This window comes from Nansenia antarctica, assembly GCF_963989245.1.
Source record: "Nansenia antarctica genome assembly, chromosome: 2".
NCBI classification, from domain to species: Eukaryota; Metazoa; Chordata; class Actinopteri; order Argentiniformes; family Microstomatidae; genus Nansenia; species Nansenia antarctica.
The window spans coordinates 70069071-70089070 of record NC_137675.1 but is presented as its reverse complement, the minus strand read 5'-3'; the positions used below and the strand labels follow the sequence as shown (position 1 = coordinate 70089070).

The window sequence follows — 20000 nt, the reverse complement described above, 5'->3', positions numbered from 1 at the left end:
TAAGAACCATAGTATGTGAATGTGTGTGTGAGTGTGTGTGTGTGTGTGTGTGTGTGTGTGTGTGTGTGTGTGTGTGTGTGTGTGTGTGTGCGTGCATGTGCGCGGCCATGCCCGTGTCGTGTGTGCGCGTACTCACATTAGTGGCCTCTCTCACTAGCCTCTGCTCTGTGTATAGGATGTGTTTGATGCATCTCACCAGCTCCAGAGGACAGCGGTCATACGTGCTCTGAAAGACAAGGACCACATGTGCTGTGTTAGCCCTGTTAGTCTCCGACTGGAAGAACAGCCTCGCACACAGCACTGACCAATTTAGTAGGATCACGCAGCAGGCTAACATTTAAAGCCCACTCCCTGAGCCCAATAGCCCCAATTAGATAGGACTAATGAGATCCATCTCTCAAGTACAGACGACTTCATATGAGATCTGCAGGACACATTTCTCTTTCCTCTTTTCTCTCCAAATTAATCTTCCATGCATATGCACACGCACACACGCACATATGCAAGCACACACACACAAACACGCACACACACACACACACACACATTTTAAATGCTTTATTTATGTCCACATTTATGTGTACAATTCTGAAGGACATAAATACTAACAGTGCATTTTGATATCATGGAAACAATCTGTTACAGTAATGCTGGGCCAACAACCAGTTCTGCCACACACAGGATGTTATTCACACCAGATGATACCAGTGGGTTTACAGATACAGTATCAATACTGTAAAACAGACAGTATCCAGCTTATGGGTACAGGAAGCACCGCCTTCTCCATATTGAGCGGCTACCAATAACAGCGGATACTGAGCAATATTTTGCTAACTGTTTGGCCCTTCTCTTCTCTAGACCAGCCATTTGACACACACACACACACACACACACACACACACACACACACTGATACTGCAGTGTACCAATGGGCCAATGTGTTGATTAAGACATGATGCCTCCCTCTCTGCCTGCTGTGGAAGTGCGCGGCCCACAGCATGCTGCTCTCCAGCGAGGGATGAGCACACCCACAGACTAGTCAGAGGAGAGCTTCATAATGAATAATAACAACGCTTGGACAATTAGTTCATTTTCTTTCACCGAGTCATAGTGACTAGTGAAGACCACCACAGGCTGTTGTGCTCCTGAAGCTTGGATTGGCGGAGGAGCTTATGAATGTGGGGATGTTGCCATTAAGGCGGTGAAGATAACCAACCTTTAACTGAGTTTGAATTGAAAATTCACCATAATCGTCTGGCTGTTTCATGTGGCACTGTACATTGCCATTGATTGTAAGGTTCTAGTCCTGGGATGAAGACATTGCATGGCATTCATTCTGTAGCTCTGGTGTTGCTCTCTCACATTCCACCTGATAAAGTGGTTTTCAAGTCCCATGGCTGTCTAAAGCTCTTGCTGAAGCTCTCTCACCTTGAGTTGGCTGGCGTAGTGTCCCAGTTTGATCTTGAGCAGGAATCCGTCCTCTCCCACCTGGTGCTCCGCCTTGTTCTGCAGCTCCTGGATCAGGCTGTCCAGCAGACGTTTGGCCTTGAACTCCTCCTGGGGGTTCTCCAGGTCTACGGCATCCCTGGGAGGACATACACACAACACAGGGGTGTCCAATACAAGACAGACACAGGCACAGAGCACTCACCCCTCCGTCATCAAACACACACACACACACACACACAACTGAAAACACAAACGAGAAAGCAGTCCCTCTGCACTCGAGACTACCGACACATGACCCTGGAAACAAAGTGCTGCGGTAGAGGTCCAGTGTCAGTCGCCCAAGTTGAAAGAAAGGAATCGGAATGGATAAGAGTTGCTCAAGTGTCACTCACCAGAGTTGGCCCTCGATCCACTGGGACAGGTAGTGGCGCACCTCGATGGGGAAGTGCTGGCCATAGAGGGACTGCATCTGGTGGAGAGCATCCCCCTGGAGCTGCTGGGCCTGGATCCACACTGCCATCTTCAAGACCCTGGGGGGTGGGGGGCCAGTGGGGTAAGGGGTCAGTGTGGTGGTGGGCCAGTGGGGTGGGAGGTCAGTGGGGTGAGGGGGAAGGAGAGGATAGGGGGAGGAGAGGAGAGAACAGAATGAAGAAAAAGAAAGATAGTAGGTAGGAGAGTGAGGATGGGTGGGGCAGGTTTGAACAGGGACAACGAGAGAGAAAATAAATAAAACGGTCAGCAAATTGTAGGTAAAAGAGGAAAGTAGGTGTAAGTGCCACTGAAAAATGGATTCGCATCTTTGGCATTTGTAATGGCTGCAGCCACAGAGTGGTTGGACTGGTTGTGGTTGACCAGTTGGCTGTGTCATGGACATGGTGTGGGTCCAAACACTATGCTCTGTTGAGTCAACAGCTGCATAAGGAGGGGGGAGCAGGGAGGGGGACGTTGGGCGGGGGGTGAAGGGTTAGAGTCAGGGCACTGGGGAATGTTTCCTTTCCACACCCCCACGTTTCTATGTAACAACCTTAGCAGGTAGTAGTGCATGACCGATATGTGACACATTCTAATGCTTTCTTCCTCATATCGGGATCTGATGTAATGATCAGACTTTTTTTTAAATACATTTCTGCGTTGTTGAAAATCAATGACACATCGCTAGTCAACTAACACAGCTTGTTTTGTGAGCCTGCTAATGTAAAGTATTGTTATAGTTAACTAGGTAGCATTGGAGATTACTCACCGAATCCATTGCACTGCAGCATTTTGGCTTGACTAGCGAGTTTGTGTTGTGATTCTCAACGTTGAAATGTATTTCGTGTTTCAAAAGAAAAGTCTGAACATTTTGATTGGTTTGATTTGGTTGGTTTCTACAGTATGTGAAAATGTAAATGTAAATGTGAAACTGAATGAGAGCTATTGCTTATGAGTGGCCAAAATGTGTATGCGTCTTTGTGTGTGTGTGATAGAATGTTTAAATGTGAATGCAATCTGTGGAGTCATCAGTCATCTCTCTCTCTCTTTCTGTACGTGATTGCATGAGGATGACCATTTGAGGGAAAATGAAAGCTCTTTATTTAGTAGTAGTAGTAGTTTATTTCGGTCATAGAAAAATAATATCAATAAGGCATTAAATGAAATGGAAAAATAAAAATAAAAAAATACTGAAAAGATATATTCAGTACCCATAAGCAAAAAGAAAAACATAAACAAAACAAAACAAAAACGTTTCATACACAATAATTGTTACTTCATAACATTTATTATTTATTTAAGTATTTATGTTTATTCATCATCATATCTTTTTAAATGTTAAGTCCTTCATGCTCTTCTTCTTCATATACTTCCCTAATATCACACATCTATACACAAACCTGGTTGTCTGAGGAACTGACTCTATACATTGTCCTACGGTGGGCACTGTCAGACAGAAATCACAGAGTGAACCTTGCAGTTCGCCTGTCGCCCGTTTGAGTTTGCGTTGCTGTATTCTTGCTTGCAGTCAACAGACACTGAATCGTGTAGACTGTGTACAACTTGGACAATTGCACAATAGTGCACAACACAAAGATAATGCTTATCTTAACAGATAATGCTTTTACAGTAAATGCATGACGTGTTGCAGCACTGCATGACGACAATCCAGTCAGCCGCTCACGCTCCCACACAACCCACTTCCACCTGGGTGCCCTGGTTTCAACTTCAACCTTTAACCTACCAGCCTCACCTTTTATCCCGCGTATGCACACACACACACACACACACACACACACACACACACACACACACACACACACACACACAGTGTCATGGTAGCTGCAAGCTTTTCACTAGCGATGCTGATAATCATGTGGTTTTAAAACACACGGCAAAAAAAAGAAATGCTGACCCTGAAACCGTGACAGATGGTTTGCCTGTATTCTGATCTGGAATGGTATAAGCTTTAAGCTATGTGGTAGATTTAAACAGGACTGTCCTACGACATACACAACTTGATCATCTCCTCCACCTCCGTTGTGGGCCAGAGAGGAGCAGAGCAGACTGTCAGCTGATCGGAAGGGGAACCGAACAGAAGGAGTGAGAAGCCCTTCCTACCAGCTTCTTCCCGTCCCTCCCCCCTTCGTAAGGGCACGACTGCCGGTCTGTACAACCCCCCGTACCCACAACCGCAAGAGCAGACACAGAAACATACACGACAATACACTGGATAAAGACGTACTGTACACACACACACACAGACATCAGTGGTGAGACCTCAAGCTATGCGTGTGTGTGTGTGTGTGTACATGTGTGTGTGTGTGTGTGTATGTGTGTGTGTACATGTGTGTGTGTGTGTGTGTGTGTGTGTGTGTGTGTTGCTAGTACAGCTGCAGAGGCTGACAGGGGTCAGACTGTCTCTTTAACGAGTCTGTGACCCCCACTAAGTGTTTAACATGTTTTTTACCATTAGCACCTCCATTCCCACCTCTGGCTGATGAGATGGTTCCCCTGGGTGCTGTGTTTGTTACCCTGGGTTACCACGGTTCCCCAATCACCATGACGCAGGCATGCTCCAGGGGAACTGAAAGTTTCTCTCTCTTACTTTATGTTCTTCAGAATTCTCTCAGGTATTTATCATTAGTAGTAGAATGAGTAGAAATTCTGAATCAGAATCTTTTCTGTGCATGATCCACTAACACAACAACGTGACATACACACACACACACATGCACGCACCCACAATGATTCATAAGTAGAAGCCAAATTCAGCTTACCTCTTGTCTTCAGCTCTTCGTTACCATGTAAGAGCAGGAAATTCTGAAGAGGAGCACCACAAACCTGAGAGAGAAAGACAAGAGAGGGAGAGAGAGAGAGAGAGAGAGAGAGAGAGAGAGAGAGAGAGAGAGAGAGAGAGAGAGAGAGAGAGAAGGAAGTGAGTCCAACCTTGGGTGCTACTGAGGAAGTTGTCTTTTTTCAATGGGACCGCAACATTGACAAAATCTGAAACCAAAGCAAAAGGTCCAATGATCTCGATCAGATCTATGCAGTTCCAAACTCACTACACCCTCCATGACATTTCAATAGTCCCCGTCTTGGGTCAGACATGTTGAATTTCAACTACACGTACCGTATTTCATATTAGCATGTAATGCATGTAAAAAAAAAAAAAGGCAGTGATACACTTTGAAGTGCTGATAGTAGTTCAAGCCAGTACAGGAGACCAGTGTGCTGGGAGTCTGCTGAGGCTTTAAGAAGGGACGCAGGCCATGATTGATTAGGGACAGCTCTCTCTTCTGTTTGGACCCTGAAGAAGCAGAACATCAGGAGTCCACATTCTGTGCACAGTCTCCAGACAAAAATGTGCATATCTTGATTTAACCATCTGGACCATTGAATCAACTGCCAGTCTCTCTCTCTCTCTCTCTCTCTCTCTCTCTCTCTCTCTCTCTCTCTCTCTCTCTCTCTCTCTCTCTCTCTCTCTGTCTCCCTCTCTCTCTCTCTCTCTCCCTCTCTCTCTCTCTCTCTCTCTCTCTCTGTCTCCCACTCTCTCTCTCTTCACCCCCTCCGCCCTTTCTCCCTCTCTCCCCTTTAATTTCTGGGACTGCCACTTATTTCTCGAATGGCACACAGGACAGTCTGATGAGTTCACCAGTTGTCCTTCCAGCATCCCATCCCCCAAAACAGACACACAAAACACTCAATACAAAAACATCCCAGCCGTGTCTAGAATTTGTCAAGGTCCTGTGTTTGGTGCCCTCATGTTTTGGAGGAACAGAGACAGAGACATGTGACCACAGCCCAGATAGCACAGCCAATAGCAGTCTCGCCTGGCTGGCTCCATATGGTCAGTCTGTCTGTACTGTACTGCAGCTCTACTGGATCCACCTAGCTTCTGTATACACCTCAGACCTCTCCTCTCAGACCAAACATTGCCCTGGCAGACAGTCTCATGACTCCAATTTAGCAGAGAAAATGAAGAAGGGAAGAAAAAAAAGAACAAAGTGGAGAAAGGAGAAGAAGTCAGCCAAATGATTAGTGAGCTGTGAAACAACCTATAACCATGTGTTGGTTACTGACAGAGGTCAAAGATCACCCCGAAGGTACCTTCTCCGATATGAATGATCTTGGGTTCTTGGGCGTTAACACTCACACACAGTACACAAACTAATTATGTTAATTATGTTACCTCCCATTATGCGATAAGGCCTCAAAACATCACATAATGGGAGGAGCGCATGACATGTACACTACAGTGAATGTTTTAACACATGATATTATTACATTTACAATGGCCATAGGTTAACAAATCACAAGCAGGACTGACAGCCCAGAACCAACTGCACATGTGCCTCCTAGTGCCAGCTAAACATTGCTCTGTGATAGTGATAGACAGGTGAGCCTACCCAGTGTACAAAGGCAGATCTGCATAGCAGCTGTAATTTAAACCAGATACAGAAACTCTCACACATTCTCACTCTCACTCACTCACTCCCTCCCTCCCACACACGTACACACACACGCACACACACTCTCCTGGTGGGCCAGATTGATCTCTCCTCTTTACCTTGGCCTTCTCTTCAAAGGCTATCCTCCTCCCTTTTCCTGCACCAGCAGGCCGCAGAGCAGCTCCTTCCACAGAGTTATCACTCTGATAAACAATCCCCCCCTCCACACACCTTGCTGAACTCAGTTCCCCCCCCCCTCCCCCCACCTATGGATATATGACAATGGTAAATGCCTATACTATTATGATGACAATGACAATACTTGTTGGCTGCTCATCCCTGATTAATGTGATCACTCTATAACCTTTGCACTACTGATGTTTATATTACTACCTTTGTACTGTATATACTGTACTGTATATTGCACATTGCACATGTCTCCTGACATAGCTTCTTTTATACTTCTGCACATTAGATACTGTACAGAAACTACCTCACTGTACATAGCTCATAACTGTATATACCTCTAAACTATACTGATGTTTACAATACTACCTCTGCACATATTGTATATTATATAGTTACCTATCACTACCATTCTTGTTCTATTTATATCATGCCCTTATATCACTATTTGCACTTCTGGTTGGATGCTAAACTGCATTTCGTTGTATTGTACTTGTACTCTGTGATGACAATAAAGTTGAATCTAATCTAATCTTTTCATCTTTATTACTTGTCAAACATATGAAAAAAAAACGTTGGCTTCTTTACACACACCATTAACACACTCACTCCCTCATCCGTACAATGTCCGAGCTGGATATACATAGGAGCTGGCCGGACCGACTGGCTGCAACCAGACCGACTGGCTTTGGATGGCAAGCTCTGTGCATGCCCCTTGGAGGTCGCCATTGTGGTCAAGTCACAAATCCGTCTTGGAGGACCACTTTGCACCCAAGCACACAAATGCAAATGGCACTTTTGTGCTCCAGCGACAAATTCAAAACCATGGCAACAACAACCTCTCAATTGATCATCCTAATATAGGTCAATTACATTAATCATTCAGTCTGCCAAGGGACTTATTTCCACTCTCTCTAAAGATCACATTGAGCAACATAGCCAAGCAAACATAGCCAAGCAAACATTGTTTTGCTTTCTCCCTCTTCTTCTCCAACAGCATAATAGCTAAATGCAAGAAACAGCAGCCAAAAGGTTTCTTTCCATGGACAGGCAGAAGCAAGACATATTTATGAGCTTGGAGGATACAAATGGCCCAACAAGAAAAGAAGGATGGGTGCCAGCGAGCATTAAGCAATTGGAAAGTGCAATTCTCCACCAAACTCTGATGAGGTACTTGACCCGCCTGCCTTGCTTGGACTTGTGTTGTAACTTCACTGTCTCTCAGAGTTATGGGAAGAAGTCACTGGGAGAAAAGTAGCAAGTCTGGTGATTTTACTCTCACACTTTAGAGTACAAAGTAGAAACCAGATGTTTCAACCTGCGAAAGCCTTTGGCTATAAGCACATTAGAGACATACTGTACGGTACTTAGAGAGCCTTTTGATTTGTTCTTTTCCCAGCTATTATCAGAGTCATTGCAACAGAGGAAATCAATTCACTCTCCAAATTAAGAACTCAACACTGGATTAGAGAAATGTTTTTCCTGTTCCCAGCCAACAGGGCGTAGGGAGAAGAGAGACAGGGAGCTACAGTAGCAACAACATATCATTATTTCATTAACAGATGGATATACACTCACCAAACACTTTATTTGAAACACCTGTACACCTGTGAACAGTCAAAGCTGGTGGAGGTGGTGTAATGGTGTGGGGAATATTTTCTTGCCACACTTTGGGTCCATTAATACCAATTAATCATCAGCTTGAATGCCACAGCCTATTTGAGTATTGGTAAATGGCTTATATAGCGCCTTATTCCAAAGCGCTTTATGATGGCCTCTCATTCGCCCATTTACACACTAATTCACACACACATTCACACACCAATGGCGGCAAGCTACCATGCAAGGCGCCCGCCTGCTCACTGGGAGCAATTTGGGTTTTGGTGTCTTGCCCAAGGACGCGCTTTGACGCGCGATCATTAGACGCTGGCTCTACCTCCTGAGCCACAGCCGCCCGCCAAGTATTGTTGCTGACCATGTGCATCCCTTCATGGCCACAATGTACCCATCTTCTAATGGCTACTTCCAGCATGATAATGCACCATGTCATAAAGCAAAAGTCGTCTCAAACTGGTTTTAATGAACATGACAATGAGTTCAGTGTTCCTCAGTGGCCTTCCCAGTCACCGGATCTGAATCCAATAGAACACCTTTGGGATGTGGTAGATCGGGAGATTCACAGCTTCCTGAAAAGTGTAACTGAAAAATCTGCAGGAATTGCGTGATGCAATCATGTCATCGTGGACCAGAATCTCAAAGGAATGTTTCCAACATCTTGTGGAATCAATGCCACAAAGAATTGAGGCTGTTTTGGAATGGAATGGAATGGACTTTATTTGTCATTGCTACAGTACAGGTACCAAACAACGACATTTAGGAGGGGTGGCTCCCCTGGTGTTAGAAGAGGGGAAAAAAAACACATTTTAGAAAAAGCATAAAAGCATAAAATCACAAGAAGGTAAGGAGCTGGTTTACATCAATAAAGGCTATGTACACAATCCACTGTACTATACTGCACAGATAGTCAACTAGGGTTGTCATATTGCACAAAAGTATTTTTTCACATTATTTTAAAGTGTCACAGTTTGCAGGCTTGAAAATGTACATGTTTGTGCCTCAGCACTAGCTGCCATACAATCCGTCCGGACTGTCCTGGGCCCAGAACTTAGGCCTTTTCTGTGTTCAGGGCCTTGACGGCCCTGTGGTAGAAGCAGTCCTTCAGTCTGTTTGTCTTAGCGGCCGGGGTCCTGTACCTCCTGTTCGAGGGCAGCTTGACAAAGTGTACGTGCCCAGGGTGGGTCGGGTCCCTGGAGATCTTGGAGGCCCTCCTGAGACAGCGTGTGTTGTACAGCTCCTCCAGAGAGGGGAGGGGGGTGCCGGTGATCTTCTGTGCTGTTCTCACGACTCTCTGTAGCGCGTTTCTCTCCGCTGTTGTGCAGCTGTGGAACCAGTTGGAGATGCCGTAGGTGAGGATGCTCTCCTCTGCGCCGTGGTAGAAGGCCACCAGTATCTCCTGCTTGTTGTGTTCTTTCCTGAGGCATCTCAGGGTGTATAGCCGCTGTTGTGCCCTCTTGATGGTGCCTTTTGTGTTGTCCTTCCAGGCCAGGTCATCCCGCATGTTGTGTCCCAGGAATCGGAGGGTTGAGACTCTCTCCACGCTCTCTCCGTCGATGAGCAGGGGCTGGATCTCGGACTTTTTCCTCCTGAAGTCTACGATGAATTCCTGGGTCTTTGACTTGTTTAGCAGCAGGTTGTTAACCTTGCACAGCTTGCTCAGTTGCTCTACCTCATCCCTGTACGCCGCCTCGTCCCCCCCCGAGATACATCCCACCACGGTGGTGTCGTCTGCAAACTTTACGATGTAGTTGCTGGGGTGGACGGGGGTGAAGTCGTGGGTGTAGAGGTTGTAGAGGATGGGGCTTAGCACGCAGCCCTGGGGGGACCCAGTGCTGAGGCTGAGGGCTGTGGAGGTGTGGGGGCCCACCCGCACCCTCTGGGGGCGGTCGGTCAGGAAGTCCTTGATCCACGCACATATAGAGTGTGATAGACCCAGGTCTAGTAGTTTGGTCACTAGCCTGTCTGGAAGGATGGTGTTGAAGGCGGAGCTGAAGTCCACGAAGAGCAGTCTCGCGTAGCTGTTTCCCCTCTCCAGGTGGGATAGAGTGGCGTGGAGAGTCGTCGCTATGGCGTCCTCTGTGGACCTGTGGGCTCTGTAGGCGAACTGGTATGGATCCAGGTTGGGCGGGAGGCGTGTGAGTATGTGGGCCCGGACTAGTTTCTCGAAGCACTTCATGATGATTGGTGTGAGTGCCACCGGGCGGTAGTCGTTTAGGCAGCTCACCGTGCTTTTCTTCGGGACTGGGATGATAGTTGAGGTTTTCAGGCAGGGTGGGACGGTGGCCTGGGACAGGGACTGGTTAAAGATGTTGGTGAAAACCCCGGCCAGCTGGTCGGCGCAGTCTCTCAGCACCCGTCCCAGGACGCCATCCGGCCCCGAGGCTTTCCTGGGGTCCACCGCCTTCAGTACGCGTCTCACCTCATGCTCTGTGAGGGTGAGGCTGCTGAGAGCTGGAGAGAGTGGTGTTTGTGTTGTGGTTACCTCCGTTCGCCCCTCGTCGAACCGGGCGTAGAAGGTGTTCAGCTTTCCCGCCAGCAGGGGGTCGTCCTCTGCGGCTGTGAGCCTGTTGGCTCTGAAGTTTGTCATCTGCTGAACCCCCTGCCACATCCGCCTGGAGTCGTTGCTCAGGAGGCATTCCTCAATCTTCTCTCTGTGCTCTGCCTTGGCCGCTTTGATGCCGCTTTGATGAGCAAAGGGAGGCCCTACCCAGTGTTAGTATAGTGTTCCTAATAAAGTGTTCAGTCAGTATATCCAGTCTTATCTATTTACTCATCTAACACTCATAATCCCCAAAACAGGTTTATCTGTATACAAATATTGCTAATCAGTATAATAATACCAGACTGAAAGAGATCATAACTGACATGACATTTTACATTAGCCTACATTTACATTTTTGGCATTTAGCAGATGTCTTTATTCAAAATGACTTACAAGACGAATTACTGCTCAACAGAAAATTACTATTCTAAAACTATTGCATTTTGTACAAAATAGCAGTATAGCGACCATTTAATTTCCTGTCAAACCTGGAAGTTTTAAATGCTAACTGCCAGTTTGAGCTTTTTCAGAATAGAAAATCACACTGAAAGACGACTTCTCAACTGCTGTTTCAAATGTGTCAAACTACCCTCATCATTTCAGAGAGAAGTCCCGCTGAGTAAATGTGAGCATGAGGAGAATGAGATGTCAACAAAGGAAACATCGCCAGCCCTTTTCTAACAAACTGACTACAATTTAATTTCTTTGAAGACACAAACAGCAACCATCAATAATACTACAAATATAGAGAGAGAGAAAAAGAAAAAGAAAATGGAAAGAAAACACACAGGGAGAGAAGAAGAAGAACCGATAATAGTCCTCCTCCATCTCAGTGGAGTTCTAGAGTGGTTTGTTTCAATGTTCCTCTGATTTCTCTGCACCAGCACAACTGGCAGTAGGCAGACCCCCTATCCCATAAATCATCAGCATCATCATCATCATCATGATCATCATCATCACCATCATCATCATCACCATCTTCATCATCATCAGCAGCAGCATCTAAATGATCACTGTGTCTACAGGCCTGCATGCTGTTGCTGCTGCTGATTCTTGACACCATGGTCTGGATACAGTATATGGATGCATAGTGTTATAGCTACTTCGCTACTTCTCTCCCCACACTGCCGTGGACTGGGTTGACCAGTAGGGCAAACTGTGTGTGTCTGTTTAGACTCTACTCCTGTATTCATTCACTCAGTAATTTATCTATCTGTTTATTTGAAGAGGACAACGTACAGTATTTAACACTTCAGATAATGCAGTACTAATAGGTGTAATAGTGTCTGTGTTTGCTAGCTTGACTGCTAATTTGTGCCTGTAGTCCCTCGGCAGGCTGAAACAGATTGTGTGTGTTCTGAAAAAAAATCTGCTCTGCAAAAACTCCTTCAGGACACTATGGAGTCAACTCTGGAGTCTATAAATATCTCCAGCACACACAAACAATTAAGTCATTGAATTTAAAACGAAGTGAAAGAAAGCCTGTCTTACAAGAAGTTCATATCACCCACTCCTTCCTCTGAGGAGAAACAGATTTTCACCAACACAAGCACTTCCTGTTAGGAACCTATGGCAACTGCCAAGCCACCCACCTCCCGTGTGAACCTCAATGCTGCTCTCGAAACAAAGACAAGAGGGATCTTGATGACATCTTCTTAACTTAACAACAAACACAACGTGAAACGGTGGAGCAACTGTAAGGTTCACTGTCAGAGAAAGCTCTAGTCATAAGTGACTATTGCTGCAAATGCAGCATCCTGACAGCAAGTAGAAAGATTTACCACATACCACACCACATGCACAATGACCCACCTACTATTACTCCAATAATAATATTTTATATAATTTATTTTTTATTTATTTTTTATTTAAAGGGCATATCATAATCTTTGCTGTAACAAAAATACCAGTTTAACCAGTCAGAAGATTGCAGTTTGACACTAAATTCCTGTGAAATGAGATGGAATAGATAGCTCTTTTAAAGCTGCTATAGATCACTCACAGTGATCAGATAAGGCAGACTCACTGACATAATATTCAGTACTATCCGGACTGGCTGTGCAGGCTTCAAAGTAAAGCCCCATAAACTGCGACAAGTCAGCCCTCCTTCTGAGAGTAGCCTCTGCACTGCGGCTGGCTATGTCAACCAACACCCCCCCCCCCAACACCCCCAACCTCAGCAACACCCCCCCCCCCCCCACCTCTCTCCACCCTGCCCGGCTCCACGACTTAGTCTGTGTGCATTATCACACTGTTCCCCTGCCAAGGTTTATAAATAACGTCTGAAGTAACAGCTGAGTGTAAAATTAAGCGCTTAACCTACATCCCTCCCTTCCAGCCCACACGGGCGCATCTGCTTCCCCAGCAACCCTGGGTGGAGCTGGGCTAACAGGGGGGTGGAAGGGACGGTGGAGGGGACGGTGGAGGGGACGGTGGAGGGGAGGGCGACAGGGGGAGGGAACCCTGCAGTCCAAAGGGCATATTTTGAAACAGGCACAGCGATGTGATAGCCAGTATCCAGGGGGAAAGGAAGCGGGTTACTGGCGGTTCAGGGGTGGGCAGTCGAGAGGGGAGGCGGACAGATTTCGGCAACTTTGAAACCTCTGAACCTGGTGCAGATAAAACACTGTTACCTGTCACCCCTACCTGCATCATTACATCACCACAGCAAACTTGGTCAAGAACAGTCCTGCCAGCAAACACAAGCCAATGACCAAAGTGCATCTTGTTCAGTTAATCAACTTGTCAGTAGACAGGCACCACAAACAGAGTTTTGACGAGCAAGGACAGACCATAGACGAGGCCGTTCAAATCAAGGGACAAGCTAACCTTCAATAGAATTCGGCGAACAGAGCCTCATTGCACAGTAGCATATTGGCCACATTATGAGTCTGGATCAGGAGGCCAAGACTAATACAGTACAAGGTCTATGTACCGTCCATCCAGCCCAGAGGATGTTTATTACTTTACAGTAATGCCAGTTATAATAATAATATATTATCGCCCCAGCTCATCTATACGATTGTGCACATTTGCTACAGGGTTGGGAGTAGAGATCTTTTTATACACCATCTTTTGTAATTACTAAGTGAGGATAAAAAAGAGCCACCCTGAGGAGAGAAACATGTAGTACATCCTGGTCCAGTCTGTGCCTTGGGGTTATTCCCATCGCCACCTCTGTCAGCAGCTCTAGTGTATGATTCTCAGAACCACATAACACAACCTAAGGCTATCTCAGTGTCATGGAGAGCAGGCCTGTGTTTAACCACACCATCCCTACATTGATTGCACCCTGTGTGTGCGTGTGTGTATGTGCGTACATATATATGTATATGTGTGTGTGTGTATATGTGTGTGTGTGTGTGTGTGTGTATGTGTGTGTGTGTGTGTGTGTGTGTGTGTGTGTGTGTGTGTGTGTGTGTGTGTGTGCGGTGTGCGTCCGTAAGAGTGCTAGACTAGTGGTGCTGGTGGTCCTGAGGCTATGTTGGCACCCTGTCTGTCTACACAGCAACACTGGGCTCAGTGGGCATGGCCCAGGGCTAACAGAATGCTGCTACTGTAGATTCATGCTGCTTCATATTAACTGGGCTTCATTAAAAACATGTGACCACAGCACAGGGGCTGGGTCATGCTCTCCTTAAGCACACACACACACACACACACACACACACACACACACACACACACACACACACACACACACACACACACAACAGAAAGGTAGGGAGGTTCAAAAGATCACACAAACACTGTACACCAACAGACATGCACACCCCATCTTGATTGATTGACACTTTGTCAGAGGTCTATGAGGTCAGATGAAGGGCAATGAACTTTTAACTAGTGACTGTCACATGGAGATATACAAATACGCAAATGAATAGCATAACAAAGCACAACCGAAAGGGGGGGGGGGGGGGGGCAGTGGTCTAGGGTCATCTTTGGACAGCTGACTGTCTAGGCATGGGCCTAATAACATCATTCTATAAGACTGCGTCACACAGCGGTAAACAGAGGCATAAAGAGGCACACATCGGGCCTTGATCAAGGGGCAGGGAGTTGAGAGATTGCCCAGCATTATGCTTAACTCTCATTTTTAATTCAATTCCCGGCCCTACTTACGTTTTTTTGAACCAATGTATTGGAACTGTTACATACAAGTACACCTGGGGAAATAAGAGACTATGAATGGTATGCACAGGGTCCATTGATTAATATGAAAAAAAAACAGCATTGGGTTGTGTATAATGCTGATTTGTATAATGTAAGTTGGAGTGGTTGGTTGCCTATAATTATGTCTAGCAAGTCTTCAAGAGAAGACCAAAGTAACTGAAAGAAGTGTGAATGTTGGAGAGCAAAACAACTGTTCAACATTAGCAATTTACACTACTGCTATTGGGTAAGGAATTTACGACTTGAAAGTTGATTTAATTTCCTTCTAAAATGAAAATAAAACCTACATTCATAAATAAATATACAAATATATAAATATATATTTTTATACAATTAGCGTGCCAACCCTAGGTTTAATGTAGGTTTTATTTTCATTTTAGAAGGAAATTAAATCAACTTTCAAGTCGTAAATTCCTTACCCAATAGCAGTAGTGTAAATTGCTAATGTTGAACAGTTGTTTTGCTCTCCAACATTCACACTTCTTTCAGTTACTTTGGTCTTCTCTTGAAGACTTGCTAGACATAATTATAGGCAACCAACCACTCCAACTTACATTATACAAATCAGCACCATAAGTTCAAAATTACAGTAACCATGGTTTGAAGCTTTAGAAGAGTGTTTGGTTACAATGACATTGTTTACAACAATGGCGTAAAACAAGATTATATTATGGATTCTGACTGGGTAAGACAGTTGAACTGAGCTCATGAGTCATTTATATTCTTTAAGAATCAATGGCTATATCTCATTCATTTAAAAGTCAAAACATTGATGTACCAATCCTATATTGCCCATGTAGACATCCATTACTGTATCTATATTTAAACTTTAAAACTGTGCTAAATCGGTAGGGATCAAAGAATGACATGATGCTGTTTATGTGGCATCACAAACATGATCTTCGGCGTATGGGTAGTTATAATTTTAATAATTTTGCCATTTAGCAGACGCTTTTATCCAAAGCGACTTACAATTACAGGGACATTCCCCCTGGAGTAACTGAGGGCTAAGTGCCTTACTCAAGGGCACACTAGTAGTGGTGTGGCTTCAGGCGGGATTTGAACTCACAACCTTCCGATCACAAGTCCAACTCACTATCCACTAGACCACCACTACCCACCACTAGTAGTTGTTTTCCTCTCCACTCCACCAGGCTCGGGGCCGAGGGGCTACCCTTTTACCACCCCGAGACCTGGTTGAGGGGCTCACCCGGGCTATATTTCTGGACACCCCTCCAGAAGCCAAGTCATCGTCTCGTCATCTAATACCGACAGACCATGCATCCCGTTGGGTGGGTGGTACACCGGGCAATCCAGGATAACATGGTCTGCGGTTTGGTCCTCTGCGCCACACTCGCACGACGCATTTGGGGCCAAGCCCCAAACATGATAAACAGCATTCAGTGAAGAGCACTGTATTGGTTCTAAAATCTGGTGTTGAGGTCAAGCACTGGTTTTTACTGTCTGTGCTTATTTCCAAATGTTCAGTGTGGCTTAAGAATGCAAAACCACATGCTTCACCTTTAATTACCACAGTCATTAAGATACTTCACACCCGTAGGCTATGTTATGAAGGAAAACTTGGCCGACTGAACAGGTTGCGAATTGCTTGCTAACACATGGTGTAACACATGCTGGCACACGCACACACGCACACGCACACACGCACACACACACACACACACACTCCTGACCAGTTTGGTGACAGATCCCAAATTTGTGTAAAAGGGTAAGAGAATACAGCCCCCGATGGTGCTCAGACTGGGAGCTGACAACATAATTACCTGCTTGCCAGAGTTCTGGAGCTCAGAAGATAAAGAGGGACACACCATGACATTCAGAAACACTTCCAGCCCCACACGTACACAGTTCAGGCACAGACACAGACAACGAGACAGACAACGAGACAGACACAAACAACAAGACAGACAGACACAGACAGATACAATCACACGCACACACGCATGCACGCACGCACCCCCCCCCCCCCCCACACACATACACACACACACAAACACACACACACACACACACACACACACACACACACACACACCGTGGATAAACATCATGCTGACTGAGGTTGGCACACAGACTGTATGCTCTTATGCATTGGGGTAGACATGTTCTATTGCCCTGAGAAGCAGACTCTAGGGTAAGGCAAGGGAGTTAGATGGGGTTAGATGGGATTCTTGTTTTATTAGTTTTCTTATTCACTGATAAAACTGGTATGGAAATAACTACCCAAAATACACTGTATGGGTTTGGATCTTTACATTCTTTAGAGAATGAGAAGGAGACAAAATAAGTCTCTTCTAGACCAACCATTCCAACAAAGAGCTGAGCCAGAGACCAACACAGCTCATTCAGATAGCTGCACGCACGCACACACACACACACACACACACACACACACACACACACACACACACACACACACACACACGCTATTTAAAAACTCACAGGCCTATTTCTATACTGTAACTCTGCCCCAGGGAGCATACAAGGCAGTTGAGACTCTCTCACTGTAGGGTCCCGATACTACAGCCAGTATGCACAGACTGAGACGTTCTATATTACAGTCATAAATCACACAGGTATATAGACAACAGGGGAGGCTGGTGGGGATAGAATTCGGAGGACGGGCTCATTGTAATGTATGGAATGGAATGAGGATGAATAATATCAAACATGAGCCCGTCCTCTGATTTCTACCTCCACCAGCCTCCCCTGATGCACAGACACACAGACAGTGTCTATATGACAAACACAACCCTCTAAGGAACAGAAGCCCTTCTCCCTCACATACCACTCCAATCTATCTATTACTTCCATGTCACTGCCTGGACCATAGGAGACTGCAGCCTGCAGACTGAGTGATGATGAGAGGGTAGCCATGTAGAGCAGGATCAATCAGAGGGCCGTTCCAAAAAGGCGACAGCATCCTGCTCCCATCTCCCAGATGGGTTAGACCTGTGAGTTACTGTGCACCGCAGTGGAGGCCGGTGGAGGTAGAAATCAGAGCCCTGTCCTCCGATTTCTACCTCCACTGGCCTCCACTGCTGTGCAGTGATCACTCCTCAGACCATACATAAACTACTGTAAGTCAGTAGTTATGTGGTGTCCATCCTTTTGATGAGCAAAATGCAGATGAAAAGATATGCAGGGTCAATTACATGCATGAATATGTGCATAAGGCATTTCAACATGCAGCTGTCTCAGTTCACTAGGCATAATCAACAGAGGGGATATATTTGAGTCTTGGCTTTGACCCACACCGTAGTTCATTGGCGATGACATAGAGCGTATGAGAGTGGCCTTTTGCAACCTTGTGGAGGAGTAGCAAACTGTTCCCTAAGGGAAGGGATGGGTGAAAGAGTGGTACAAAGGAGGGAGGGAGGGAGGAGGTCAGTTAGACAGGCACACTTGGACACATTGAGGGACCACAAACGAGAGCCAGGGCGCATTGAATACTGTGAATGCTGTTAGTCAGCGTTCCACATGCTGGTACCATTCCTGCCTGGCCAGACAGACCTTGTTCAAAGCTTTAGTATAGCATCATGCATCATTTGGAATCATGATCCTGTGACAAGTTAGCCATGTCTGAGACTTCATAGCCCCAAATGTCACCCCTTCTACCTCAGGGATATTCTAATGTCACCCCTTCTACCACAGGGATATTCTAATGTCACCCTTTCTACCACAGGGATATTCTAATGTCACCCTTTCTACCACAGGGATATTCTAATGTCACCCTTTCTACCACAGGGATATTCTAATGTCACCCCTTCTACCTCAGAGATATTCTAATGTCACCCTTTCTACCTCAGGGATATTCTAATGTCACCCTTTCTACCACAGGGATATTCTAATGTCACCCTTTCTACCACAGGGATATTCTAATGTCACCCTTTCTACCTCAGGGATATTCTAATGTCACCCTTTCTACCTCAGGGATATTCTAATGTCACCCTTTCTACCTCAGGGATATTCTAATGTCACCCTTTCTACCTCAGGGATATTCTAATGTCACCCTTTCTACCACAGGGATATTCTAATGTCACCCTTTCTACCACAGGGATATTCTAATGTCACCCTTTCTACCTCAGGGATATTCTAATGTCACCCCTTCTACCTCAGGGATATTCTAATGTCACCCTTTCTACCTCAGGGATATTCTAATGTCACCCTTTCTACCACAGGGATATTCTAATGTCACCCTTTCTACCACAGGGATATTCTAATGTCACCCTTTCTACCTCAGGGATATTCTAATGTCACCCTTTCTACCACAGGGATATTCTAATGTCACCCCTTCTACCTCAGGGATATTCTAATGTCACCCCTTCTACCTCAGGGATATTCTAATGTCACCCCTTCTACCTCAGGGATATTCTAATGTCACCCTTTCTACCACAGGGATATTCTAATGTCACCCTTTCTACCACAGGGATATTCTAATGTCACCCCTTCTACCTCAGGGATATTCTAATGTCACCCCTTCTACCTCAGGGATATTCTAATGTCACCCTTCTACCTCAGGGATATTCTAATGTCACCCTTTCTACCACAGGGATATTCTACCTCCACCCCGCGAATCCCATCCATGACAAAAGAGGGTTGACTGAGCCCAGCGGTCAAAGCAGGAGCAAGTGAAGTAAGCCCACTTGCCACATCCGACTCCCTCTATCACTCCACATGGAACACCTTCACTATTCCTTTGTTCACATCAAGTCATCTTTATTACCTCTAAGAAGGAAATCCATACTCTTAAGACGGCATCCACTTATAAAAACACAATAGACATTTAAAAGAGAGATATTCAAACAGACATACAAACATGTTAGAGTAGAAGGAATAGAACACAGCAAACACTGCAGCACATCTGCGCCCCTGCCTCTCCAAATCTGCCTCCTGAACTACAGTCGCTGCATCTCGAGCCTCCGTTTTATGACCAGACCAGACAACTTACTGGAATAAGTTTATGATGTCCTGCCGCAAAAAAACCTTACATCACTGTTGGCTTTTTCGATTCATCACCATCTACTGGAAGTCATTATCCTACAGGATCAGGAAGTGTCAAATTAGATAGCAAAGAATTCACAAGACTC

At 45.6% G+C, this 20000-nt stretch overlaps 1 protein-coding gene across 2 annotated transcripts in view; it reads right to left on the bottom strand.

Annotated features, from left to right (window-relative positions):
- The window catches only part of stat5a (signal transducer and activator of transcription 5a), a 53223-nt gene that overhangs the window by 13196 nt on the left and 20027 nt on the right, over positions 1-20000 (bottom strand). For both annotated transcript variants that reach the window (XM_080524814.1, XM_080524815.1), the window contains 4 exons: positions 4701-4764; positions 1842-1979; positions 1429-1585; positions 137-226 (listed from right to left, as the gene is read on the bottom strand). In XM_080524814.1, coding sequence (XP_080380940.1) covers positions 137-226; positions 1429-1585; positions 1842-1969 — 375 coding nt within the window. In that variant the 5' untranslated portion in view covers positions 1970-1979; positions 4701-4764. The remainder of the gene's footprint in view (positions 1-136; positions 227-1428; positions 1586-1841; positions 1980-4700; positions 4765-20000) is intronic.